The 25,830-nt window shown below is 40.5% G+C and overlaps 1 protein-coding gene across 9 annotated transcripts in view; it reads left to right on the forward strand.

Annotated features, from left to right (window-relative positions):
• Window positions 1-25,830, forward strand: part of CELF2 (CUGBP Elav-like family member 2) — an 866,707-nt gene that overhangs the window by 446,012 nt on the left and 394,865 nt on the right. For all 9 annotated transcript variants that reach the window (XM_009457934.5, XM_054660697.2, XM_009457918.5 and 6 more), the window contains one exon: window positions 4,365-4,400. Coding sequence is in view for 4 of the 9 variants with exons in the window: in XM_054660697.2 (XP_054516672.1) it covers window positions 4,365-4,400 (36 nt within the window). In the remaining 5 variants the exon portion in view is untranslated. The remainder of the gene's footprint in view (window positions 1-4,364; window positions 4,401-25,830) is intronic.

Here is a 25,830-nt window from a genome sequence, read left to right on the forward strand (position 1 = left end):
TGTTTTTGTTTTATAGGAAAGCAGTATTGCTATGTGGCCTAGACTGGTTTTGAACTCCTGGGCTCAAGCGATCCTCCTACCTCAGCCTCCCAAAGTGCCTGGATTATAGGTGTAAGCCACGGCACCCGGCCCTTAGGGGAGTTTTCAGTAGTAGAAAAATGAAGAGTATTCATTACTTGGTGCCTTATACAGTTTCTTTTACTGGAATGTAAACACTTGGCAAGAAGGATCAGGATCTAAATTCATCTTAGTGCCTCTCAAAACATCCAGCATTGCCTGGGCTGAACGTAGATTAAGTGCTAATGAATATGTTGCATGAATAAATATTAGTCAGGAAATAAAGATGATTTACGCTTAGGAAGCAATGCTAATAATGGACATTGTGCCTATAAAAGGTCAATGAAAAATGCATGGTTTTTATGTCACCTGCTTTAAATCCCCTCAGTTGGGTTATGACAGAGCATAATCAAGAAGCATGGGATATTCTGCTCAATTTATTTCCCTCAAGGGTTGCTTTACAAAAGGTATAAATTCATGAAAACATGTCACTAATTCAGATGACTGTTTAACAGTAGTAAACAGATAAAAACAAACAAATGGTCACCTGAAAAGCTCCAGTGTTTGTCGATTTGCTGATCTCAAAAATGGTGACTGGATGATGACTCCTAGCTACATTACTGCAGTCAAATACAGTGGGGTGTTTTTGTCTGTTTCATTTTGTTAAAATTTGGAGCTACATGCACCAATGAAATCATCAGGTTTTCAGTAATCATGAACATCAAGTAATATCTGTAACTCTAATGTCAGTTTTTAGCACATGACCGTGTAAAGCATAGTTTTCCCCTGCTGGGACTTAATACATAATGAACATGACTTTTCCCCAGCATCTATCTTTTGCTTTCAAGGTAGGGCCAACACCTTTGTCTTTGAATGTGTGATTCACTGAATAAAGTTCTGCATTGTCTTTTGTGCATAAATCCACCCGTAGTCCACCATTTGGAATTTCTTTTGTTGTTGTTGTTGTTTTGAGACAGAGTTTTGCTCAGTTACCCAGAGTGGAGTGCAGTGGCGTGATCGCTGCTCACTGCAACCTCTGCCTCCCAGGTTCAAGCAATTCTCCTGCCTCAGCCTCCCGAGTAGCTGGCATTACAGGCGCGTGCCAGCACACCCGGCTAATTTTTGTATTTTTAGTAGAGATGGGGTTTTACCACATTGGTCAGGCTGGTCTGGAACTCCTGGCCTCAAATGATCCACCTGCCTCTGCCTCCCAAACTGCTGGGATTACAGTCATGAGTCACTGCACCCAGCCTGGAATTTCCTTCTTCTTTTTTTTTTTTTTTTTTTTTTAAGGAAAAAGAACTTAGAGACATTTGTATCTAATTCAACATCAGTTTTTCTTAAGTGACTTGTCATTTTTTATCTTTTCAAAGTTTCTAACTTAGTTTTTACAGAAACAAGAATTTTTCCACACTTGTATTTCATCAATTTTACATCAGGCTTAATTAAATTTAAAAATTACAGTGATTGCCAGTACCATAAACGGGTTAGGGAACAAACACAGTATACTCTTGGTAAGCGTGGAGACTTAAGCAGCTGGAGCCAAAGCAAAGCAGGTGCTCTTAGAGGCCTCAGCCTCTGTGTTTTCCCTTGTGAGTGAAGGATGTTGGTCAATCCAGTAAGTTTTTGAAACAGAGGTCAATTATGGACATTTCTATTGCAGTGGATTGTAGTTTGTTTTGTTTTGTTTTTAAGAGACAGAATGTCACTCTGTTGCCAAGACTGGAGTGGACTGGTGTGGCACAATCATGGCTCACTGCAGCTGTGACCTCCTGGGCTGAAGCAATCCTCCCGCCTCAGCCTCCCAAGTAGCTAGGATTACAGGCAGGCACCATGATGAGCAGCTCATTTTTAAAATGTTTAGTAGAGACAGGGTCTCACTGTGTTGCCCTGGCTGGCCTCAAACTCCTGGGCTCAAGCCATCCTCCTGCCTCAGCCTCCCAAAGTGCTAGGATCACATGTGTGAGCCGCTGTGCTTGGCCTTACTGCAGTGGTCTCAGTTGAAGACAGCTTTGTCACCAGTGGACATTTAGCATTGTCTGAGGACATGTTTGGGAGCTACAGTGGGGCTGGTGGGGAGCAGTACTACCGGCATCAGTGGGTAGATGACAGGGATGCCATTAAACATTCTACAATGTCCAAGATTAAACAATGTCCAAAACAAAAGATTATTTTGCTCAAAATAATGTCAACTTTGAGAAATGCTCCACTGTGATTGAAATGGATTTATTATAATGTATGAACAACATCGTTTTAAAAGATACCAGGAGACTCATCATATTAAAATATGTATAGTCTGGAAAGCAAAAATAAAAAGTTAAAAGATTAGACACAAAGAAATTTAGTTGTATCTTAACTCTGTGCTGTTAGTGTTACTACAATCAAGCTGTAAACATAAATCTCACCCTCAAGGTCAACGAGGCCAGAGAAGTTCATTCATTCCTGATAAGATGAATAAATATTTATTGAGTGTATATGTTGGTCTCAAATGACAGAAAGATAAAGGATAAAACAGACACTTAAAAGAGACTTCTATTGTAATAAATGTCATAAGGGAAGGTTAAATAGGGAGGGGTATTTCTTAGCTGGGGTATCCACAATTCCAGATTCTGTTTGGAAAGAAAATTTTTCATGCAGCCACTAAATTCTTCAAAGACATGAACATGTGTGACACATTCAGTGGCAGAGTGGACAATGCCTTCAATTCTGGTTTTGCTGAAGGAATGGAAACTTTCTCCCCAAAGCCAATTTTTATAACAATAAAAGCTGATTGTTTAATATTATATGATTACTTAGGAAAGAATATTTTTATAGAAACTAAACTTATTCATTTATTAAGGAAGTATGGCTCTGTTGGAACCACCACTTCTCCAAAGTGCTCAGGTATTATCACAGGGAGTAAATAGGAAGAGGGAGTTCTAATAGCTGGGAGGGTCAGGAAATGTCCTTTGTTGAGAAGGAAGTCCTTTGTTTGAATTGACACAGTAGGAAAAGAAAATGTTCCTTTAAAGCTGAAGCTTAACCAGGATTGACACATTGGATTCAGGAGGTCAATGAACCGTCTGCAAGTGTGTACCGCAGTCTGCGTGTTTGTATATATTGTTATTTTATCTATGTAAGGTGTTTGTATCTTTAATGAGATTCTTAAAGGGGTTATATGACACTAAGGAGATTTTATACCATTGTTCCTAAGAATTACACCTTTAATCCCTTGGTCTAAAGTTGAGCCCTCCTCTCCTTTTAAAAGAGTTCAACATAAAGCCTCCATCTCCTCCTTCTACTCATTGTTCCCTTCTCTTTCCAAGAATACGTTTCTGATTGAAAGACAAGAGATGGGCCAGGTGCGGTGGCTCACACCTGTAATCCCAGCACTTTGGTAGGCTGAGGCAGGCAGATCACTTGAGGTCAGGAGGTCGAGACTAGCCTGGTCAACGTGGAAAAACCTGTCTCTACTAAAAATACAAAAGTTAGCTGCACATGGTGGCACACAACTGTAATCCCAGCTACTCAGGAGGCTGAGGCACGAGAATCGCTGGAACCCAGGAGGCAGAGTTTGCAGTCAGCTGAGATCATGCCAGTGTACTCTAGCCTGGGCAAAAGAGAGAGACTCTGTCTGAAAAAAAAAAGAAAGAAAGAAAACGAAAGACAAGAGACGGCAATTGGGACAAGTTAGTTTTGAAATTTGTCTCTGTTCATTTTTATTAATATGCAAAAGCCTTTCTTTAGTGACTTTTCTTTTGTGCCATTTGAATTATCATAGTATCTACCTTCAACAGTCCTAAATGGTAGAACTTTATAACAAAGAAATGAAAAACAGCAGTTTGCTACTAAAAGAATTCCATTTTGTGCTGTTCGTGTTCCTTCATAAGCTTCGGGTGACAGAGGTCAACATGAAGCAACATCCCCAAAGGAATACATTTCTCAGAGATTCTTGGAGAAAGATCATTGGTGCTTTGTTTAACATGTAAATGTCTACAAGGTGGTTTGGGATTTGTTTCTCTTTCTATTATCCTTCTGGATGTTGTACATTTTTACATTTTAATGTTTTGAACTTCATTGTATTCACCCACCAGAAAGTAGAGGCAGATATTTTGCATGTGTATAAAATTTCTGTTGAAAGTAACCATTGGAATGATCAATGGGAATTAATCAGAAATGCAATTAATCAATTTTAACTTTCTAACCACCTGCATGTATGGTATCTTCTTTATACCTGATACCATAATACTTACTATGTGATTAAATACATTTTCATAATTCACCAAAATAAACTTAATCATATGTATCTTCTTTTCTCCTTCCTGCAGAGAGACGGCCACAGAGTTAGCTGGGAGTCTACCAAGGTGAGCATGCTGGCTTTGCTTATTCTATGCCCGATTTCTTATATCCACAAAGAGAAGTACTGTGCCATGTCTTCTGTAAGAGGTCTTCTCATTTTGTCTTCTTCATGTCAGATTTTGATACCTCATACATCACTATGTAAATGCCAAAAATTATGCATGCATCACATATACATGATGTAACCAGGAAGTAATGAGGCTCATGTTCATAAATGACTTAGATTATTCACATTCCTTTGAAGTCATATGGTATATTTGGAGATGTATATATGAGCTAGATATGTCATAGAAATCATAAACATGCTGCTTCCTTTATTATGTTCACGGGAATTGGCAATTGAAAAACATATTGGATTGGTTTTTTCTTCAATATATTCAGTATTCTTACTGTGTTCAGGGACTTAGAGATTTATGAAAGAATCCTGAGCTTCCCCTGAAGAGCTCACATCATAGTATTGATAGTATAAGTGCAGTGGAATTCTCATTGTCATCAAAATAAATACTTAGTAATATTATGTCATAGAAAGAAATTAATATGTAATTGATCAATGTGCTTTATATGTAATTTATCAATGTGTTTTATATGTTTTTGATATTTATGTCAGTATATTAAATAAGACATGATTAACAGAATGCAAGCTCTAAATAACTAGCCATCAAGGATGATTACCAGCATTTAATGGAAGGGAGGGAGAAATGGAGAAAAGAAGGAAGGAAGGAAGGGAGGAAAGGAGAAGAGATGGGGGTAAGACTGGGGAGGCAGGAAGAAAGGAAGGAAGAAGGAAGAGAGGAAGGGAGGGAGAGGGGATGGGGGAGGGAAGACTTGGGAGGGAGGAAGAAAGGAAGAAAGGGAGGGAGGAAGGGGCAATAATTTAAGAGGCATTTTACTGGGCATTGAATATATCTAGAATCTCTCCTGAGCACCAAGGATTGTGCCTTTGTTTTGTTGTTGTTGTTGTTGTTGTTGTTATTTTTTGAGACAGAATCTCATTCTTTCACCCAGGCTGGAGTGCAGTGGTGCAGTCTCAACTCACTGCAACTTCCACCTCCCAGGTTCAAGCGATTCTCCTGCCTCAGCCTTCTGGGTAGCTGGGATTACAGGAGACTGCCACCATGCCCGGCTAATTTTTGTATTTTTAGTAGAGACAGAGTTTTGCCATGTTGGTCAGGCTGGTCTCAAATTCCTGACCTCAGGTGATCCACCCGTTTCGGCCTCCCAAAATGCTGGGATTACAGGCATGAACCACTGTGCCCGGCCAGGTGTTTTTTGTTTGTTTTTTGTTTGTTTTTGTTTGTTTTAGCTGGAGTCTCCTTCTGTCACCCAGGCTGGAGTGCAGTGGCACGATCTCGGCTCACTGCAACCTCCACCCCTGGGTTCAAGCGATTCTCCTGCCTCAGCCTCCTGAGTAGCTGGGATTACAGGCATGCACCACTACGCCCAGCTAATTTTTGTATTTTTAGTAGAGATGGGGTTTCACCATGTTGGCCAGCTGGTCTCGAACTCCTGACCTCAGGTGATCCACCTGTCTCGGCCTCCCAAGATGCTGGGATTACAGGTGTGAGCCACCGTGCCTGGCCATGTCAGATGTTTCTAAAAGAGAGGAGAAATTTACTCATCTAAATGTGCAGAAGACATCAGGAGAGAGGGGAAGAGGACGGAGTCCCTGAGAAGGCAAGAGGGCACGGGATCCAGGGCACAGACGGGATCAGCTTGAGAGGAGAGCCCAGGCTTCTATCTGAACAAGGATGGAAGCAGGAAAGGGGTGTGTGGATTCAGAGCAGTGTGTGGGACTGGGGCCTCAGGGAGTCTTAGACATTCTACCTAAGCGTGGATGGGATTACAGGCGTGAGCCCCCGCGCCTGGCTCGTGCCTTAGTTTTTGAAGGTACTCGATAATCATGCGTGAATGTATTAATATGTCCTAGGATATTGCCTAGAAACTGTTGGAAGTAGAAATCAAGAGAATCTCAAGAACAGGAGAAGCAGAGTGAGCACAATGTTGTCATGAACAGCACTGGAGAACAGGGGAAAGTACAAATTGTTGCCATCTGTTACCGGAGATAAGCACATTTGGTTGCTTTTTTTATGTAAAGAAAATCTTTGCTTATAGGATCAAGATTAATATTGCCAAAAAAAAAAAACTGTTTACTGTGATCCAAATATTTAAATTACTGTATGTCTTCATTCTTTGGATAACGTCCCAAAGAAACATTTCCATCATGTGCCAGTTTTCAGGGTTAAAACTGTCCGAGTGTTCTGGTCTGTGTCTCCCCGCTGAATTTGTTTGTCTTTGTGCTTTCACTCTGGAAAAAGTCCACCCTGAAGACCTGAGCATCCCATCATGTGTGGGCAGAGAGATTGTTGTGTGTCTACCCACGTTTGGGCTGAGGAAGTTAATCCTGAAATAATGGAACGAGGAATGACTTCCAAACTTTTGTAGAACAGCTAAGAAGCAGACAACCTCTATGTTGTCAGAAGAGACCTACTCCATGCTGTAATCACACAGATGAAAATTATTCAGATGTCTGAGAAATCACCGTCGGCACCCGGAATTCTATTAAGTAGCGCTGTATTTTGAATACCAAGCAGCAATGCATATATTCCCCAGGAATGATCTTTTGTAGCTGGTTTATTACTCAAGGGAGAGGCTGCTCTCTTCTTAGGTTTGGTGGGTGGTATTTTGGTAATGAGCCTACTTATTTTTCTTCAGGAATATTTGTTATTCTCCTGTCGAGTCATGTTGAAAATAAACAACATGCCGACATTCCCATTCTAACTGCAATTTGCAATCACTGTACTGCCTGGCGATAAAGGAGTGAGAAGTAATATATCAGTGATTTCTCAATCGTACTTCTAATGTAGCTTCAGGTATTCTTTCGACTTCTCCAGGGGCAGTTTGAGACATAGCCATTGACAAGTATTTCCCTTCCCCACATTAACATGAAATCATGTAATTATTTGATGATGAATCCTCCCCTTGTGTCCAGCTTATTTCTTTTGCTAGTGTTTGTTTGTTTGTACAGTCTCGTAGAATTCCATCAGTTGTTTCAGCTTTCAGCCTTTTTTCAGATTTCTTCAGCCTGTCACGGGGAAAGTACAAATTAGCCCCGAAATACCTCGGTGCTGTGGAAAACAAAGCACCTGTAGTTATTTTGTTTGTTTGTAGGCTAATGATTAGTGGAACATGACACTTCGAGTTTTTTCTGCACTTAGTCATAAAAGTGCGCTTACGCTGTGACGTCTAGGAAAAATGGAAAATTGTAACTCAGGCAACTGCTAACTAGTGATATGTGGCTGGGAAGGAAGACGGTGGCATTTGAGAACAGTTTTATGGTCTGGTTTTCATTGGCTATGACTGTCTTGAAATGTTCCGAAAGACCATTTACACGGGTTGCATAAGGGTGGAGAGTTTCCACCGTAATTACCTTACGTGGTACTAATTTAAAGCACTCCAGCCACTGGTGGATAATATTCTGTGAAAATGTGTGCATGCTGTAGCAGTGGATTGCGTCTGGGTAGTTAAAAATGCTTTGAAGTCGAAATAAGATATGTGCCCAAGGTGCTTGAACAGGCAGGCGCTAGGTTTGTTTTTCATTGCTAATGATAACCTAAATGTGTTTTTTAATTCTTGCCATTGCTGAAATTAAAGCCTGGTAGTAATAAGTCACCAGAAAAAAATTAGATTATATGAGCAACATGCACTAAGCATTGAAATTATATTATAAATATTAAAACCAATGATCTTGTTAGGATTAAAACAAATATTTAAACTGGCTACACGTACTATCCATGCCGATCTCTTTATGTTGAAGTGTCCCGGAAATGGGATGTATGGAACCATTTTTTGAACTGTGAAAACAATCATTTTCAATCTTATAAATGACTCCTTGCTTTTATTTTTGCTTGTAGCAAAGGACAATTTAGCAATCTGAGCAGTTGTTTTCCCCATTACAATCATGTTTTTCAAGATCTGGTTTTTAGGATGAAGGGTGCTGCGTTTCAGTAGATGTGTTTTAATTAAATCATGGTGAAACCCCACTTGTTCAAATGGAATGAGGTTTCAATATAAATGCCTATAAAGAGAGAAAATTTTATTTTGGGTAGCAAAGTAAAGATATAAACACGGTTTATATCAACAGAGGTTTTACTATAATCATGCACTATGAGCTGCTGTTTTTGAAAAAAAGGGAGCATTTTAATTCCTTGTTAACAGAGTCCACTGTTTTTCAACATAAACTAAACAGTTTAGAAAACGAAGGGATATAATAGACGTTAAGAGAAGTATCTTGAGTACTGCAGTAGAGAGTCATACGTTGATTCTTAAACACAACACCGAAAAGTCAGGATGTTCTTTGAGGACCACGAAGTATTCGTAAATGAAGCTTAAAATAATTCGGTATATAAATCAGATGTCATCTTGTACTGGATTTTAGTATAAACCAGTGAAAGCAGGGGCCAACAGTTAAAGAAGTTATGAAAGAAAAATGTAGACTTTTCTCTTGTATATTAATCCAGTAACTTGATCGCTTTTTTTTTTTTTCCTTCTGTGAGAGGGTTAGGAAACATAATTCAATCTAAGCAATTGGGGAACCCCCAATACCTAGAACACTGGCGTATACCATAGGATTACTGTCTGAGAGCCGCTACCAAGAAGACGGAAATGCCTGGTTTGTGTGACTGTCAGAGACAAAAGCCGTTATACTGCCGTTTTGCGTGTGAAATTCTGGTCTTAAGTCATAGATCTTTGTTATCTAAAATTTGAACTGAACAGATTCCGTTTAAAGGATGAGAGAGACTTACCTCTCCAGTTGACAATATTTCTCAGTCATGAATGTGACAGATCAGGTAGCAATAGGCAGAAACGGTGGAAGCAAAGATAATTCAGATCATCTCTGAGAGCTCACCTTTCTACATGGAGGGCTTTGATAAGAAACATAACCTCCTATTTCTCACTGTCCTCAGTACGCAATGCCATTTTCTGAAAGACTTTCGAAAATTAGGAGACAAATATGCTGGTACTTCCAGGCCAACCTCTTACTGAGTCATCTAGAGCCGATGGATAGACACTTCCTGTCTTCTTTATAATCCCTAGGAAGCAGCAGCTCCCCCAGCTCTCCTGGGGCCCATGCCTGGTGCTATTCAGTATTGACACAGTTCATCCTCTATCGTTAATTCAACCAGGGTACAGCACGCACTAAGTATATGCCAAGCATGGTTGTCAGCTTGGCATACACTTAGTGCGTGCTGTACCTCGGTTGTGGGAGAAAACAGACGGACACCATCTCTTCTCTGAAGTGGTTCAGTGGCATGAAGAAGGTACCGATCATCGCAGTGCTATGGGAAAGTGTTTAACCGATAAGAGAACTAGGAAAACACTGAAGCAAACACAAAACCCAAAGGATTTCAGCAGCGAGATGGGCTAGTTCTGATCAGAGGCAGTAAGGACATCATCCCAAACCAACCTTCTGAGCAGGACTGGAGCGAGTGGGTCAGAGTGGGTAAGTACAGGCCAGGGGATAGCCCACAGAGTCCCCAGACCTTGCCACCCTCCAAACCCTCTTCTTTCAGATTCACTACTTGGCTCAAAATATGAAACAAACCCTCTGGCCTCAGTGACTTGTTTCCATACCTTTCACAACCCAACTTTCTACTCCCAGCGCCCAACCATCATGCAGCACCCAGAGTCTGCGATCACAGCTGCAGGTGGTGAGGTGTGTTCTCTCTTCCTCCCTGCCCCAGCCCCTACCTCCTCACCTTTTCTAATGCATCTACCACTCATAGCCTGTGACTGAGTTCTTTCCTGCACAAACCTTTCCCTTACAATGTCCTTCTTTATTATTTTTCTCGGGTTGAATTCATTGAAAAGCCTCGGTAGTTATAGCAGGCTAAAAATGCAGGTTGAGTTTGTAGTTATGGTTCAAGAGGTCAGAGAAGGCCCAGGGTGAATTCAGAGCCTCTGTGGTCTGAATGTGTCCCCTAGAATTCATGTGCTGGAAACCTAATCCTCAATGTAACTCTGGGGAGGTGAGAATGAATGGGAGGTGGAGAGGTCATGAGGGCTCTGACGTCATGAGCGGATCAATGCCACCGTAAAAAGGGCTTGTGGGGGCAGATTCACTCCCTTTCTCGCTCTTCTGCCATGTGAGGACCCAATGTTTGTCTTCTCTTGCTCTTCTGCTGTCTGCCATGTGAGGACACCGTAAGAAGGCTCACACCGATGTTGGTGTTTTGAGCTTGAAATTCCCAGCCTCCAGAACTCTGAGAAATGAATCTCTGTTCTTTGTCAATTACTCAGTCTGTGTGATTCTGTTATAACAGCACAAAACGGACTACAGCCAGCACCCTGGTACACCCTCTGCCATCTTCATCATGTTGATAAGGCGCACCTCATGCTCACAGCAACTCCAGACGTCACATGGGGACCATGTCCATCTTCTTCCATGGAACTGTTTTTTAGGGGAGGAATCCCTTTTCCATGCCTGATCCCTTAGGGAGGGGACATTGGGTTTCTGGTATTCTCAGCCTTTGTAATGGGAGGCCTGTTCTGTCAGCAAGGAGAAAGGTAGGAGTCGGGGTAAGGGGAGAATGGATTGTAAGTACTTAAAGAATAGCATCCATGCCAGGTAGGCGCTTTTCTTCTTCTTCTCCACCTGGGTAAATCCAATGGCCATTTAGCTGTGATCTTAATTAGTCCCTCAGCCGCCTTCAACCTAGGGACAACTTCCTCCCCCATGAAGTGCTCTCTTCATTGTAGAGACATCAAGCCCTCCAGGTTTCCCTCCTCTCTTGCTGGCCATTCTTCATCAGTCTTCTGTTACTCCTTGCCAGCTTGACTGGCCTCTGCAGGTTGAGGTGCCCCAGGGCGCCCTGGGCATTGCTCTGTTCCCCTGTGGGGAGGAGTGGAGAGAGATTTCATCTAGCTCCATGATTTTAAAGATCATCTTTATGCAGATGGTTCTCATTCGTATATCTCCAGCCCTGACTTCTTCCTTGAGCTTCACAGCTGAATATCCAGCTGCTAATGTGACTCTCTACGTGGAAGTATAAACTTAAACTTGATGTGGCCAGAAAAGAACTCTTGAACCCTACCTCAGCCCACCTTATCATCATATACCCAACACTCAAAGGAGAACCTAGTGACATTAAAAAAAAAAAAAAAACACCTTTTTCTGTTCTCAGACTTAGCAGATAACTTGTTGGCTCAACCTCCAAAATGTATCTTTATTTATTTATTTTTTTTGAAATGGGTCTCACTCTGTTGCCAAGATGAAAGTTCAGTGGCATGATCATAGCACACTGCAGCCTCGAACTCCTGGGCTCAAGTGATCCTCCTGCCTCAGACTCCCAAGTAGCTGGGACTACAGGTGTACATCAGCACACTGGGCTAATTTTGAACATTTTTTGTGGAGATGGAGTCTTGGTATGTTACCCAAGCTGGTCTCAAACTCCGGGCCTCAAGCAACTCTCCCACCTTGGCCTCCTAAAATGCTGGGATTACAGGCATGAGGTACCATGCCCAGCCTAAAATTTATCTTCACTTTGTCTACTTTCTCTCTCTCTTTCCAAGCCACCGTAAACTCCCACCTGAACTGTTAAATGGCCTTTGAATTGGTCCTTCCCACTTCCTCTTTTGCAATTCATTCTCTAGGTAGAAGTCCAAATGATCTCTGAAAAGTCATCCATCAAAATATTGTTTTTTTCATAAAATCATGTAAGAGTTTCCTATTGCTTAGAATAAAATCAATGCAATGTACTTTGGTTCCAAGGGCTGCTTTCGTCTACCTCTGCAGCCTCATCACCTGCTACTTTCTTTCTCATTTACTTTGCTTCTGACACACTGGCCTTTCTCCGCACTTACTTCCACAGAAAGTTCTCCTTTCACCAGCCTATTAAGTAACCCCCCAACACACTTCCTATCACATCGCCATATTTATTGACATCTGTTTTTTATCTGTTGATTTATATATGATCTGTTCCCTTCCCCCTTAGCTCCAGAACAATGTCTCCCTTGCCTGTCTGGTTTATTCCTCCATTTGTAGGACCCTGAACAGAACTGGCAGTCAATAAATGTTTGTTGAATGACTATATGAGCCCCCATTTCAGAGATAAGAAAACTGAGATCTGGTCTCCTAGTCTTTGCATGTGTTCTTCCTTCTATTTGAAAGCCCGGTGTCATCTCTCTGCTCTTTTTCTCCCCTACCAAACTCTCTACCACTTGTTCTTCTGGATCCAGATTTTGCTAACTACAGCCCACAGATGAAATCTAGATGGTGGCCTGTGCTTATAAATAAATATATATATATATATATACACACACACACATGAACACAGCCATAACATCTATTTATGTGTTGTCTGTACCATTTTTGTGCTACAACATCACAGTTGAGTAGCTGTGGCAGAGATGGTATAGCCCCCAAACTGAAAATATTTACTGTTTACTTTTATAGAAAGGTTTGCTGACCACTGTTCTATACACATCCTAGGTTTCTTTGATACCTTCTCTGCCCTGAAGAGATTTATGTTCCTTCCGTTGGTTCCCAAAGACCCCAGTTTTAACCCCTATCCTAGCATCTGTGTCATCCAATAATATAATTGACTAGAGGACTTTTACACCTTCTCCGCTAAGTAGGAAATACACTAAAATCCTATTTCTATTCGTTGTTTGTCCCCAATGCCTAGCAGTGCCTGGAACATAGTAGGCACGAATAAATATTTGCATAAGTGTTTGACCGTCTGAATAGATGTTTAAATGAATTAATAAGTGTTTGAATGGATTAATAAATGTTTAAATCAATGCATAAATGTTTGAATTGGGAAGGGAAGGAGGAAGGGTTGAGGAAGCCTTCTCCTGAAGAACCAGGGGTAGACAAGATGTATGGTTTCTGCCTTCTCTCACCCTTCTCACTCTTCTCACTGCTCCGTAGACTTGGGCACCTGGAAGAATTCATCTAATTGGCTGGAAAGTTATTAACCTAAATTTGGCTGTTGCTGTTGAGGCCATGTTAACATGGAGGCTACGAGATCAGTCTTTGGGCTCAGAAATGCTTGAATCTTGTGTCTGCCATTCCTTAATCATGTGGACTTAAGTTATTACGTTATTATCTCTGCCTCAGTTTTTCATTTATAACATTGGAAGAATTATCACACCCATCTCATAGTATCACTGTGTGGAGATAACCCATGTAAAGTATTTAGCTCAATGCCTGCCACACAGCAATCAATAAGTGGTAGCTGTTATCTTAGTTCACTGAAAGAGAGGATTATGCTAATTATTTTACCAATGCTTAGGTGTGTTCATGTCTAAGAGAAGATACCATATTACATTATAAGGAGCAGCCCAGCAAAGTGATTCAGTGCATATGATCTAGAGCCAAACTCCGGCTTGTGTTAAAAATCCCAGTTCAGCCACTTACTTGTGCTTTGACCTTGTGCAAGTTTCTTCACCTCTGTCTGCCTCAGTTTCTTCATCTGTAAAATGGGTAATAATAGGGCCAGCTGTTCTGACAAGTAAGTGAAATGATACCCGTAAAGTGCTTAAAACAGTGTTTGCTCTTTATCTTATTATAAGGAAATTAAAGTTGCATGTTAGTTGAAATTTGAGGTGGAGATGAGAGAGCATCAAGCCATCGGGCATATAATCCTCTAATTCAGAGTTTAATTATGCAGTGCCTAGATTGTTGCCTGCTACGAGTTATTGCTGATGATTCAAAAGAGAATACCCAAAGCATTAAATGTAAAAGTCCCTTGACCTTGCTATAATACATGAAAATAACAATCACTTAAAGGAAGTATATATGCAAATACTGCCCACCTATCACTGGCAACTCCATCGCAAATGTGGTGTTCATTAATTCTCAAAATTCCTTATAGATGCGTATAAGAATCCATAGTGACTGAATTAAATTACACTTGTTTTATAATATAGTGTTCTGATGTGTAGCAGACTATCAAAGGAATGATCTTTATGAGGAAAACTTTAGAATATTGTTAAGTTACTCACTGTGTGACCTATTTAGACTTCTCAGATTCTTCTTATGGTAGACTGCATAATTAAATTTTAAATGGAACATGATAAAGAAATTATACTGGTGATCTCCAGAGATTTTGATACCCTATTTGGCTCTTTATAAGAGGATAGCAAAGACATACTTTAAAAATTAATAAAGGCCTGCCCTAATTTTTTTCCTTTCAGGTTTTCCTTATCTGCTCTGTAATTCAAAGCTATGTTGCATGATCCACAAGTGTTTCCTGAAATAAATGATCAAAATAAAAATTCTTAAAAGCACATTTATCCCAATTTGAGAATTCCATTATTTGTGCGTGAGAGCTTTTGTGCAGTAGTGGAACTTCTTTAAGATAAAACCTGCCGTTTTCTGGATTTGTCGCCATAGAGAATTGGAGATTTATTCATTCTGTTTGTGGAAGCATTCATATCTTCAGAGTTTATAGAGCAAAGGGGTAGAAAATGGTTTCCACGTAAGACACAATTTTGCAGTTAGAATTCCTCATTTGCTATGTAAAAGTTGCTCGTCCCTTGGGTGAATAATTTTTTTCCATAACCTTTTGCCATTCATTTTCTCCTGTATTTAAAGGGGCATTTCCAAGATATAATAACATTCTATATTAAATACAATATTCTCATCTTTACTTAATAACTTTTGTAGTATAAAGCACACCCATGTTAGTTAAAAAGCCTTTCTTATTCCTCTAAAGGGTTTCAGATTTTGCTGTCCAATGAGCTTTGACAAAAACAAAACAGGTTGGAGAGTTTCTGTGCCTGCCCAAGGTTGATTTGCTTTTTATACCTTCTTAAATATTGGCTTCCACTGATGTTTGGGATTGTCAAGCTACCAAGAACACATAAATTAATAAAATGTATTCCCATGTATACATAGATAGTTTTAAACCCTGTAAACCTTTCTTTTCAGATTAGGTTTTGTAAATGTTTCTATTATGTATTTTCCTTTTCCTTCTTTCTGGCGAATATGCAGTTTTCCTTTTGGACTGAAACCACTCAAGCATCCTATATTGTGTTCATTTTTCAAATAAGCAACATTAGACTCACAAAACACTATATAAAACCAAGCTGAGGCAGTGACATGAGCCAACAGAGAAAATAAATTCCCCATTAGGCCTGACTATTCATCCTTAAACCTCTGCTTGTCATGCTGGCTGGGGGTGGGGGGTGTAACTTTAAGGAATAATGCCAAGCTCCATAAAGGATTCTAAAGAGAAACTCATATTGGAAACATGATTATCCAGTGAGTAAGTGGAAACTCTATTTACCACCACAGTTATAGCATTTGAGACCCTCCCTCACCCAGATCCCAACCTGTGGAACTCAGGCTAGCATCGACATAGTGACACCTGGTGGCCCCTAATTCATCATTGGGCACCACGGCACCCCTTCCAAAGTAAAGAAAATTTATTTCCAAATTAGGCTTTCAACGTAATAGGTTTCTGCGTATGGTTTACAAGTTTTTAAAATACATACCTAATTAATAGTGGAGATGCTTATGGACACCACAATGAAACCTTAAAATGAATCTCTTGATAATAGCAATGCATTAGTCTTTTCTCACGCTGCTAATAAAGACATACCCACAACTGAGTAATTTATAAAGAAAAGAGGTTTAATGGACTCACAGTTCCACATGGCTAGGGAGGCCTCACAACCATGGCAGAAGGTGAATGAGGATCAAAGTCATGTCTTACATGGTGGCCGGCAAGAGAACTTTTGCAGGGGAACTGCCCTTTATAAAACCATCACATCTCATGAGTCTTATTCACTATCATGAGAACAGCATGGGAAAGACCTGCCCCCATGATTCCATTACCTCCCACCAGGTCCCTCCCACAATGTTTGGGAATTCAAGATGAGATCTGGGTGGGGACACAGCCAGAACATATCAGGCAGTATCATTACTAATGACATCCTTGATCAAGGAAATATATGAGGTCCTATGGGGGATAGAAGGTACGATGATCCCTGCCCTTAAGTACCAAAAGATTCTACTAAAAAAATCCAACTCATAGAAGCAGAGTAGCATGGGGGCTGGACAAGGGATGCGGTGGGGAGTGGGGAGATGTTGGTCAAAAGGTACAGAGATTCACTGGACAGGAGGAATAACTTTGGGAGATCTATTGTACAGCATAGTGACTATAATTAATTTATGTATACTGGAAAATTGCTAGGAAGGTAGATTTTAAATGTTCTCATCACAAAAAAAAGATCAATATGTGAAGTGATAGATATTTAATTATTTGATTTAATCATTCCACAGTGTATGTATATGTACATCAAGACATCACAATGTACCCTATAAATATGGGAAAGTTTTACCTTGTCAATTAAAAATTAAACTAATAAATTAGTTAATTAAATAAAAGAACCAAATGGTTCAAAAGTAGGAATCAATTTTAGTAGGAGAAAGCATGTTCTTTCTTAGCAAAATGTCTCTTACATGATAAAGTAAATATGTATGTGTATGTGTGTGTGTGTATATGTGTGTGTGTGTGTGTATATATATATGTATGTATAATACATTAAGTAACATATACCTGGACCAAAGAATTAAGTGCAGAGAAGAGAGGACATTTTTCATATGGCAATTGAAAGAATATCATTGGAGGGAATATCCCTTCTGCAACCAGAAAGGGCAAAAATAAAGCAAAGTGCAAGGAATGTAGAGTGTCTGGAGATGGAGACCCAGCCAACTGGTTTCACCCAGATGGTTTGTTAAGAGAATAATGAAATATGAATTAGAAAAGTAGATAGAAGCCAGATTGCAAAGCTTTAGAATGATAGAAGTGGTTTACTTTTTAAAAAATTGACACAAGGCCGGGCACAGTGGCTCATGCCTGTAATCCCAGCACTTTGGGAGGCTGAGGCAGGAGGAATGCTTGAGCCCAGGAGTTCAAGACCAGCCTGGGCAACATGGCAAAACCAAGTCTCTAAAAAAAGAAAAAGAAAAAAAGAAAAAAAAAAAAGGTACAAAAGTTAGCCAGGCATGGTGGCACACGACTGTAGTCCCAGCGACTCAGGAGGCTGAGGTGGGAGGATCACTTAAGCCCAGGAGGTTGAAGCTGCAGTGAGCCATGATGGCACCACTGCACTCCAGCCTAGGTGACAGATTGAGACCATATATAAAAAAAATTTTGACACATAATAGTTATACATATTTATGTGGTACAGTATGATATTTCTATACCTGAATACATTGTGCAAAAATCAAATCAGGGTATTTAGCATATCTGTCATCTCATACAATTATCATTTCTTTGTTGTGAGAGCATTTAAAATTACCTGTTTTGAAATATATAACATTTTATAATTTTATATTATTATAACCACAGTCACCCTATTATGCAATAGAGCAACAGAGCTTAGTATCCAACGGTAACTTTATACCCATTGACCTTCTTTCCCAGTGCCCTCCTCTCATCCCCACCCCACCCCATCCCCTGGTAACCACTATTCTACTCTCTACTTCTATCATATCAACTTCTTTAGATTCCACATATGAGTAAGGTGATATGGTATCTGTCTTTCTGTGCCTGGCTTATTTCACTTAACATAATGTTCTCCAAGTTCATCCATATTGTTGAAAATGACAGATTTTGATTTTCTTATGGCCAAAGAATATTCTATTGTGTATATATACCACATTTTCTTTATCTGTCCATCTGTGGATGGGTGCTTAGGTTGATTCCATATCTTGGCTATTGTGGATAATGGTGCCATGAACACGGGAGTGCAGATATGTCCTGACGTATTGATTTCAATTCCTTTGCATATTTACCCAATAGTGGGATGGCTACATCATATGGCAGTTCTATTTTTAGATTTTCAAGAAACCTCCATACTGATTTCCGTAATGGCTATGCTAATGTACATTCCCACAAACAGTATACAAGGGTTCCCTTTCTCCAATCAGTGCCAGCATTTCTTATTTTGCATCTTTTTTATAATAGCCATTTTAATTGGGGTGAGGTGATACCTTATTGTGATTTGCTTTGTTTTGTTTTCAGTACCAGTAGGGGCATTGGAACAGAGTTAAAAATAGAATTCAAAGAGCATGTTAGCAAGGTTAATCTGATGGTAATCTGTAACATCTATCATGGTGGGAAGAGCCAGCAGCTTGTAAACTCCTTGAGGAGTGGCCCCAAGTCTACCGTGCTCACCTTTCTATCCTCAACACCTAGCATAGTGCCTCCAGCACACAATAGTTGCTCAAATATGCATCAAATGAACTCATGAGTAAATGGGAGCTAAGAATCTTTCTGAATGGTTGAAGTGAGAGTAACAGGTGCATGAACAAGACTGCTCATTGTAGAAACAAAAACGAAATAGTCGATTACAGAAAATATTGGGGAAAACTAATCAATATTATTTGCTTAAACTCAGGCAATGAAGGAGGGAGCGAGCAGTCCACATGATTCTAACATTTCCGGTTTAGGAATGTCCTAGTATCATGAACAAAAACTAGGGATGTCTGGAGGAAGAGGCATTCATTGGAAATGCAGAGCTAGAAAGAGGGTTGTTTTTTACTGAGTTCGAGAGGGTGAGGGTTGAGGGGCAGTTCTGGATGTAGAACTTGATGTTTGAGCATTTAGTAAGAAAGCATCTTGTACGTTGTTTGCATGGAGGTTCAGCTGAAGTCATTTGGTACACCCAAATGGGTTTTGCAGTTGTCTTATCCTGGTGACATTCCCTGCTAAATTAGACAAGATGCAAATTTGATAGAGATTCCTTAAGAACAAATAATGTTACTGCAGAGATAAATGCAATACTCAAAAGGATTTTAATTTCTTCTGGTTTTCTCAGGAGAAAAAGGAAAAAGGACTTCTCTGGGGTGACTTCATCATAGACTGTGCATCTCTTTTGACCACCCACCTCAATTGCCATTTTTTCCTGACATTCACTGTGGAAATTTGGTGCACGACACTGTTAGGGGAGATCTGTTGGCAACAGAATCGTGTACGCTGCTTGTTCTCATCTGGCCTTTCACATCTTGGCCTGGTATTCCTTGGCTTATTTTGTCATGTCTGGGGTTTCATCTGTTCTGGGTTCTTGCCTGAAGCTCTGGCAGATGACAGTGTTCAGCTGAGAAAGTCCTATCCAACTGCAACTTCCATGATGCAAGAATTTCTCTTGAATACCAGGGTGAATGGAAACCCAAGATTCATGAGACATTGTAGCTATTCATTTTGTCACCTTGCTTCAGTATGGCCTAAGTGTCCTAAATTAAAATTTCCTATAAAAGAGCAGAGATGAGTTTGAGACAGTGCTTTGAGAGAAACTTAGGCATAACAGGTAAGGGAAAATAGGTCATACAGTGGCTGGTAACTAATATGGCATATCATCCCAAGGGTTGTTGAGCCACGAGGACTTCACATTTTGTTTGTTAATGTGTGTGGCCACTCATACATCATACAGGGATGCCTGGGAAGTTAACAAAGATATGTTCCCATTTCTAGCAATAATAAAGAACAATCCTACTTTATAATTGGTAAATGAAATGCCACAAAAGGAATTAATCCCTGGAAAGCAAGATGGTGTCACATTGATTTTTAGGAATTCTCATAATCCAGTGGTTCTGCAAATATTTCTTATAATTCTTCATCCTTTCTCTCTTCCACTCTCTCATAGATTTTTCTCCCTTCTCTGATATGCATGTGCCTTCTAGTTGACTTTTGTAAAGTAGAAAGAAATAATAAGTTCTTGGATCACGCCTGTAATCCCAACACTTTGGGAGGCCAAGGCAGGTGGATCACCTGAGGTCAGGAGGTCAAGATCAGCCTGGCCAACCTGATGAAACCGCATCTCTACTAAAAATACAAAAAAAAAAAAAAAAAATTAGCCAGGCGTGGTGGCACACACCTGTAGTCCCAGCTACTCATGAGGCTGAGGCAAGATAATCACTTAAACCCTGGAGGCAGAGGTTGCAGTAAGCCAAGATTGCACCACTGCACTCCAGCCTAGGTGACAGAGTGAGACTCCATCTCACAAAAAAAATAAAATAAAATAATAAAGAGAGAGAAAAGAAACAATAAGTCTTGCAGAGGTTAGAAAGAAGGTAAAGAAATGGTTACTTTGAATGGAGCAATAATCACATTTTAACATAAAGATTGTCCAAGATCACAAAGTAATCTGCATAATTGTGCAAAAATTCTCATGTTACATGACTGTTCTCCCTGCAGTATACACTCAGCCTGTCAGTTTTTGTATCTAGAATCCTAGAACCTTAGAGCTCCATGGAACCTGTTTTGCATCGTCTCCTTGTTTCACAGATGAATAGGCTGAAGATCAGACAGTGGAAAGCAAGTCCTCATGACCACACTGTGTGGGATCACTGGACAAGCTAACATTTTCTTGGGGTGGATGGAGTCCAGTTATCATTGCAGGGTCTCTTCTTGGGGCAGAAGAGTCAGGAACCCTTTTAACTGCTTTCTGGTTGTCTGTACCTTTTCTCGCCACTACTTTGGTAACTTGTATCCCCCATCCCTGGGGACAAAATCTTCATTTCTAGCGTTTTCCACCATAACCTTGTTCTGGTGCTGAAACAAGCAAAAGCAAAGTGCTGAAACAAGTGTCGATGCTGGCATATCACAGTGTAGAATGGTGCTCCTCAAATTTAGGTGGCTATGGAAGTGACCGGAGGATTGTGTTTAAATGCATGTTCTGATTCAGCTGGTCTGGGGCAAAACCTGAAATTCTGTATTTCTGACAAGCTCCCACGGGGTTTCTGATGATTCTGGTCCCCAGACCATCCTTTGAGGAGCAAACGACTACAGAGCCACCAGTCCCATCTTTGAAAGAAGTAACCGACACTTGCCAAGTCTCTCATCCGGAGCTTTAAGAATGTGATGCTTAGGCTTTAATTACATCTCAATAAAAATGAATGAATGAATGTAATGCTTTTATTTATTCTACCTTCTTTCTTCTTTTTTGTTTTTCTTTTCTTTTTTTTTTTTTTTTTTCGTGACAGAGCCTCGGTCTGTTGCCCAGGCTGGAGTGCAGTGGTGCAATCTTGTCTCACTGGGAGGCAACCTCCGCCTCCCAGGTTCAAGCGATTCTTCTGCCTCAGCCTCCCAAGTAGCTGAGATTATAGGCAAGTGCCACCATGCCCAGCTGATTTGTGTATTTTTAGTAGAGACAGGGTTTCCCATGTTGGCCAGGCTGGTCTCAAACTCCTGACCTCAGGTGATCCGTCCACCTTGGCCTCCCAAAGTGCTGGATTACAGGCATGAGCCACCGTGCCTGGCCAATTCTACCTTATTTCTGATTGGCTTCTTCCCATTTGTTTTTTGAGAAGATGCTACAAAGCATTTTGGAAACTGGTACTGCAGGAGTAATTTCTCTTCAAACTCTGAGTTACTATAAAACAGCTGTGGAATCCTGTGGATTGAAAAGAACTTGAGAAAGGCAATATTCTGTTACTGAGCTTAGGATACAGTATCATATTAGGATACAGTATCAATCAAGTTTTGACTTTCAATTCTGAGTTTGTGATGAGTAGCTATAATTGACAGAGTGACAGAAGTTTTTATATTAGTGTTTATTTTACCAATGTGAAGTGTTATTTGTGTCAAGTAATTGAGTTCCTAGATGTTCTCATTCTGTATCAGTGGCTGTAGACAGTGTAAGTCTAGATAGCATGATAGTGTATGAATGTATATATATATATGGAGGGAGGGAAAGAGGGACTATGAATTAACCATAGTTTTGAAATTGATTCCTGGAAACTGACATTTATTGACTGCACAGGTGTTAAAATTGTCTTTGTTTTATTTACTCCATATGAACTGAAAAGTATTAGAGAAGCAAAATTCTTGTCTACTTTTGACTCTATTCCCATTCAGTCTATCCCCTCCACTAAAGTAAACTGAGGTATCTTAGATATAGAAATCTAATTTGGAATAACTCAAGAGAGATATAGGGGAGATGGGTAATACTGAATATGCAGAATTCAATCATAGAAAACTAATCACTTTAGTGAAAAGCCAGCTGTTCTTTGTTTTCTAATGGGCATGTGATGTTGATGAAAAATAGCATTCAAGTAAAGTTTACCAAGAACAACTGGTTTGATTCAAGGTATTATATTATTTTGCAGTATAGGAAATGTTATTTAGATTTAACAAAGGGCTGAACAGAGCAGCCAGTCCAAAGACCCAAATACCAAAGGATTATCTTTAAATTTAGAGAATGAAAAATGCAAGAGCATTGTATTTTGGGCATCAGATGATAATTCTTTCAGAGAATATGCCTGGGTTTTTGTGTCCTTCAAATTTTGTTTGAATGAACACTTTATGGATTTTTGTGACACTGAGGGATATGTTAAAATACCATTGCAAACATGTCAGGCAACTCAAGTTTAGAAGATTCTCAACTTGAATTATTTTAGCATTCTGCTATTTGAATTACTTGGGGGAAAACAGGAGTTGTATGACAATTTGGAGGTCCTTTTCTTTGTCTCCCAAGTGAGTTTGTAGGTTCACTGAATTTCCCCAAAGAAGATCCTGAGACAAGAATTTGAGTCTAAGGACATGAGGGAGGGGGATGTGAGACAGGAATGGGGGAGGTCAGCAAAGCCTGAGTGTAGGTGGGTTAGTGCCTGGACAACTCAGGCTCAAGCCCGCTGGGGACCCCGTGAAGCACTGCCCCACCAAGGGATGCAGAAGCAGCTGTCTTTTTCCATCTGCCCTGCCTCTTGCTAGTTGAAGTCACCCCAGGGGTGTTTGCTCTTGTGTTCGTCTGTCTTTCTCCATGCCTAGGCCAAGCGCTCCTGCAGCAGCAAAATCCCTCTCTGAAAGTCAGGAAGCCTGAGATCCACAAGCTTCTTGGGGAGGGATCTGCAGACGACCTTCAGGGCAGGCTGAGGTCATATTGGCAGGGCCCTGACAGTCTCCACCTTATCAGTGTGGCCACTATTGTAACCCCATCACCTAGGCTGTAGTGCTTGATAATTAGCAAGTTCTTTTGTTTTGTTGTTGTTGTTGTTGTTGTTGTTTTTGAGACGGAGTCTCGCCTGTCACCCAGGCTGGAATGCAGTGGTGTGATCTGGCTCACGGTCACCTCTGCCTCCTGGGTTCAGGCGATTCTCTTGCCTCAGCCTCCCAAGTAGCTGGGATTATAGGCATAAGCCACCATGCCATGATAATTTTTGTATTTTTAATAGAGACAGGGTTTCACCATGTTGGCCAGGCTGATCTCAAACTCCTGACCTCAGGTGATCCACTCACCTTGGCTCCCCAAAGTGCTGGGATTGCAGGTGTGAGCCACCCTACTCAGCTGATAATTAGCAAATTCTTAATAAGTGTTTATTCAATGAAGGGAGGGAAGGAGAAAAATGAATGATTCAAACAGAATCGGAAAAGCCAGGCCAGGCGCGATGGCTCATGCCTGTAATCCCAGCACTTTGGGAGGCCGAAGCGGGCGGATCACAAGGTCAGGAGATCGAGACCATCCTGGCTAACACGGTGAAACCCCGTCTCTACTAAAAATACAAAAAATTAGCCGGGCGTGGTGGCGGGTGCCTGTAGTTCCAGCTACTCGGAAGGCTGAGGCAGGAGAATGGTGTGATACTAGGAGGCGGAGCTTGCAGTGAGCCGAGACCGCACCACTGCACTCTAGCCTGGGTGACAGAGCGAGGCTCCATCTCAAAAAAAAAAAGGAAAAAGAAAAGCCAGTATTGGCAACATGTCAGGCAGCGTCCATAGACAGATCAATGATTAGAGATAGTTTTTGAAAATAGCATTTTACTTCTGATTTAGGTCCCCAACCTAATATCTACATTTTATGCTTGCCAGGTTTATTATGTGTGTGGAGGTGGGAAAAGAAACAAAAAGGGTTGGCACGAGAGAGCACATAGCTCTATATGTCAGCTACCTTAACTCTAAAGGGTGGCACTTGGGGGAATTATACTTTTCACATCAATAGTTATACCTGGGTTTTTTGTTTTGTTTGTTTTTTTACAAGATTAGTGTATGTTTATGTTTGATTATTCAAGATAAATCAGTTCCCAGTGTTCTGGGCAGTTCATAGGTCTCAATGAATCATTGAAGAACTGTAGATAATCCCTGCTAAGTCCCACAAAGGCAGCTAACTTGCTCCTTTGTCATGCAGGGAAAGGAGTAGTGTGGACTGAGGAGTGCAGTTTTGAGGTAAGGACGATGTCCAGCATCCAGACAAAAATGAAAAAAATTGCTTTAGTCACTTGGACATTTACAAGTGTCAAGAGGTTCTGTGTCACACAAATGGCTTTGTTTATGTTCTACTAACATATTTGAATGAAGTATACAAAATTCAGTAACTCATATGGCTATTTTAAATGCATGGCACTAAACATAAAAACATCTAGGAATAGCATGGGATTGCTTTCATTTATTATTCTGGTAGTTCTCATTATGTACATAGTAGTTGTAACCTGAGAGTGTGTCTGTCTGGCCAAGGATAAATCTCAATGTGTTCATATGTGTAGTGTATGTATGTGTGGCATGAAGGGTAGGGAGAAGAAGGGTTGCAGAGAGCTGTTCCTTCCAAAAATATATATGTTTTTGGCTTATTTGATGGTTTCGATCACCTGTAACTTTTGTAGCAATCATGATTTCTACATGATTCAGTGAATTACCCTGTAGTACTAATGTAAAACCTCAAAAGGCCATTTCTCTACCAAACATCTAAGTATGCCAACTGTGTTAACTTCATAACTTATAGTCAGGGTGATCTTTTGTCTTCTTCACGGGGTCCTGAGTGATGTTGTTCTAGAGAAACAACACCAGAGGAAAAGGGGGCTCACAGAAAAGCAGCATTGAGCATGCAGAAATGGAAAGTATCTGCAAAGGGTTAATAAGTTAGAAATACATATTCCCTGCAAGAAACAAGAGCAGAAGGAGCTTGGCAATGATTACTTTCTCTTTTTTTCTGGAGGAGTGAAGAAATGTGCTACGGAGACACCATAGCCAACTTGGACTGAGAGTGCTGGAGTGTTTTCCTGCCCCCAGGGTCCTGATGCCATCCCCCTCTCTAGGCCTCCCTTGACCCTGGAACTGGGTGGCAGGCCAGCTACAGAAGAGTGTGGGAATTCAGTCCATAAACCCTTGGTTTCTTCTAGCAGGACTCCCAGCTCCTCTTGACAATTTCCTCATACTGATTTATTGATTTAATTTCTGGTTGGCAGTGGTAGTAGTTATAAAGTAAATTTACCCCAGGAAAACAAGATATTTTGGGAATTCACTAATGCTAACGCTGCACTTGGATCCTAGAGCCACTTTGCATCTGCCCAAATCAGCTAGAGAAAACAACAGCCAAGTGACACCCAGCAAGCAACAACTCGTCTCTTCCATTTACTCAGTTGGGATAGTAGGAATAGAAGCATATGCGTGTTACTTTCCTATTAATAGTTAACCTTAGAAATCAAAAGTTGAC

The sequence above is a fragment of the Pan troglodytes genome, chromosome 8 (genome assembly GCF_028858775.2).
Source record: "Pan troglodytes isolate AG18354 chromosome 8, NHGRI_mPanTro3-v2.0_pri, whole genome shotgun sequence".
Taxonomy (NCBI): domain Eukaryota; kingdom Metazoa; phylum Chordata; class Mammalia; order Primates; family Hominidae; genus Pan; species Pan troglodytes.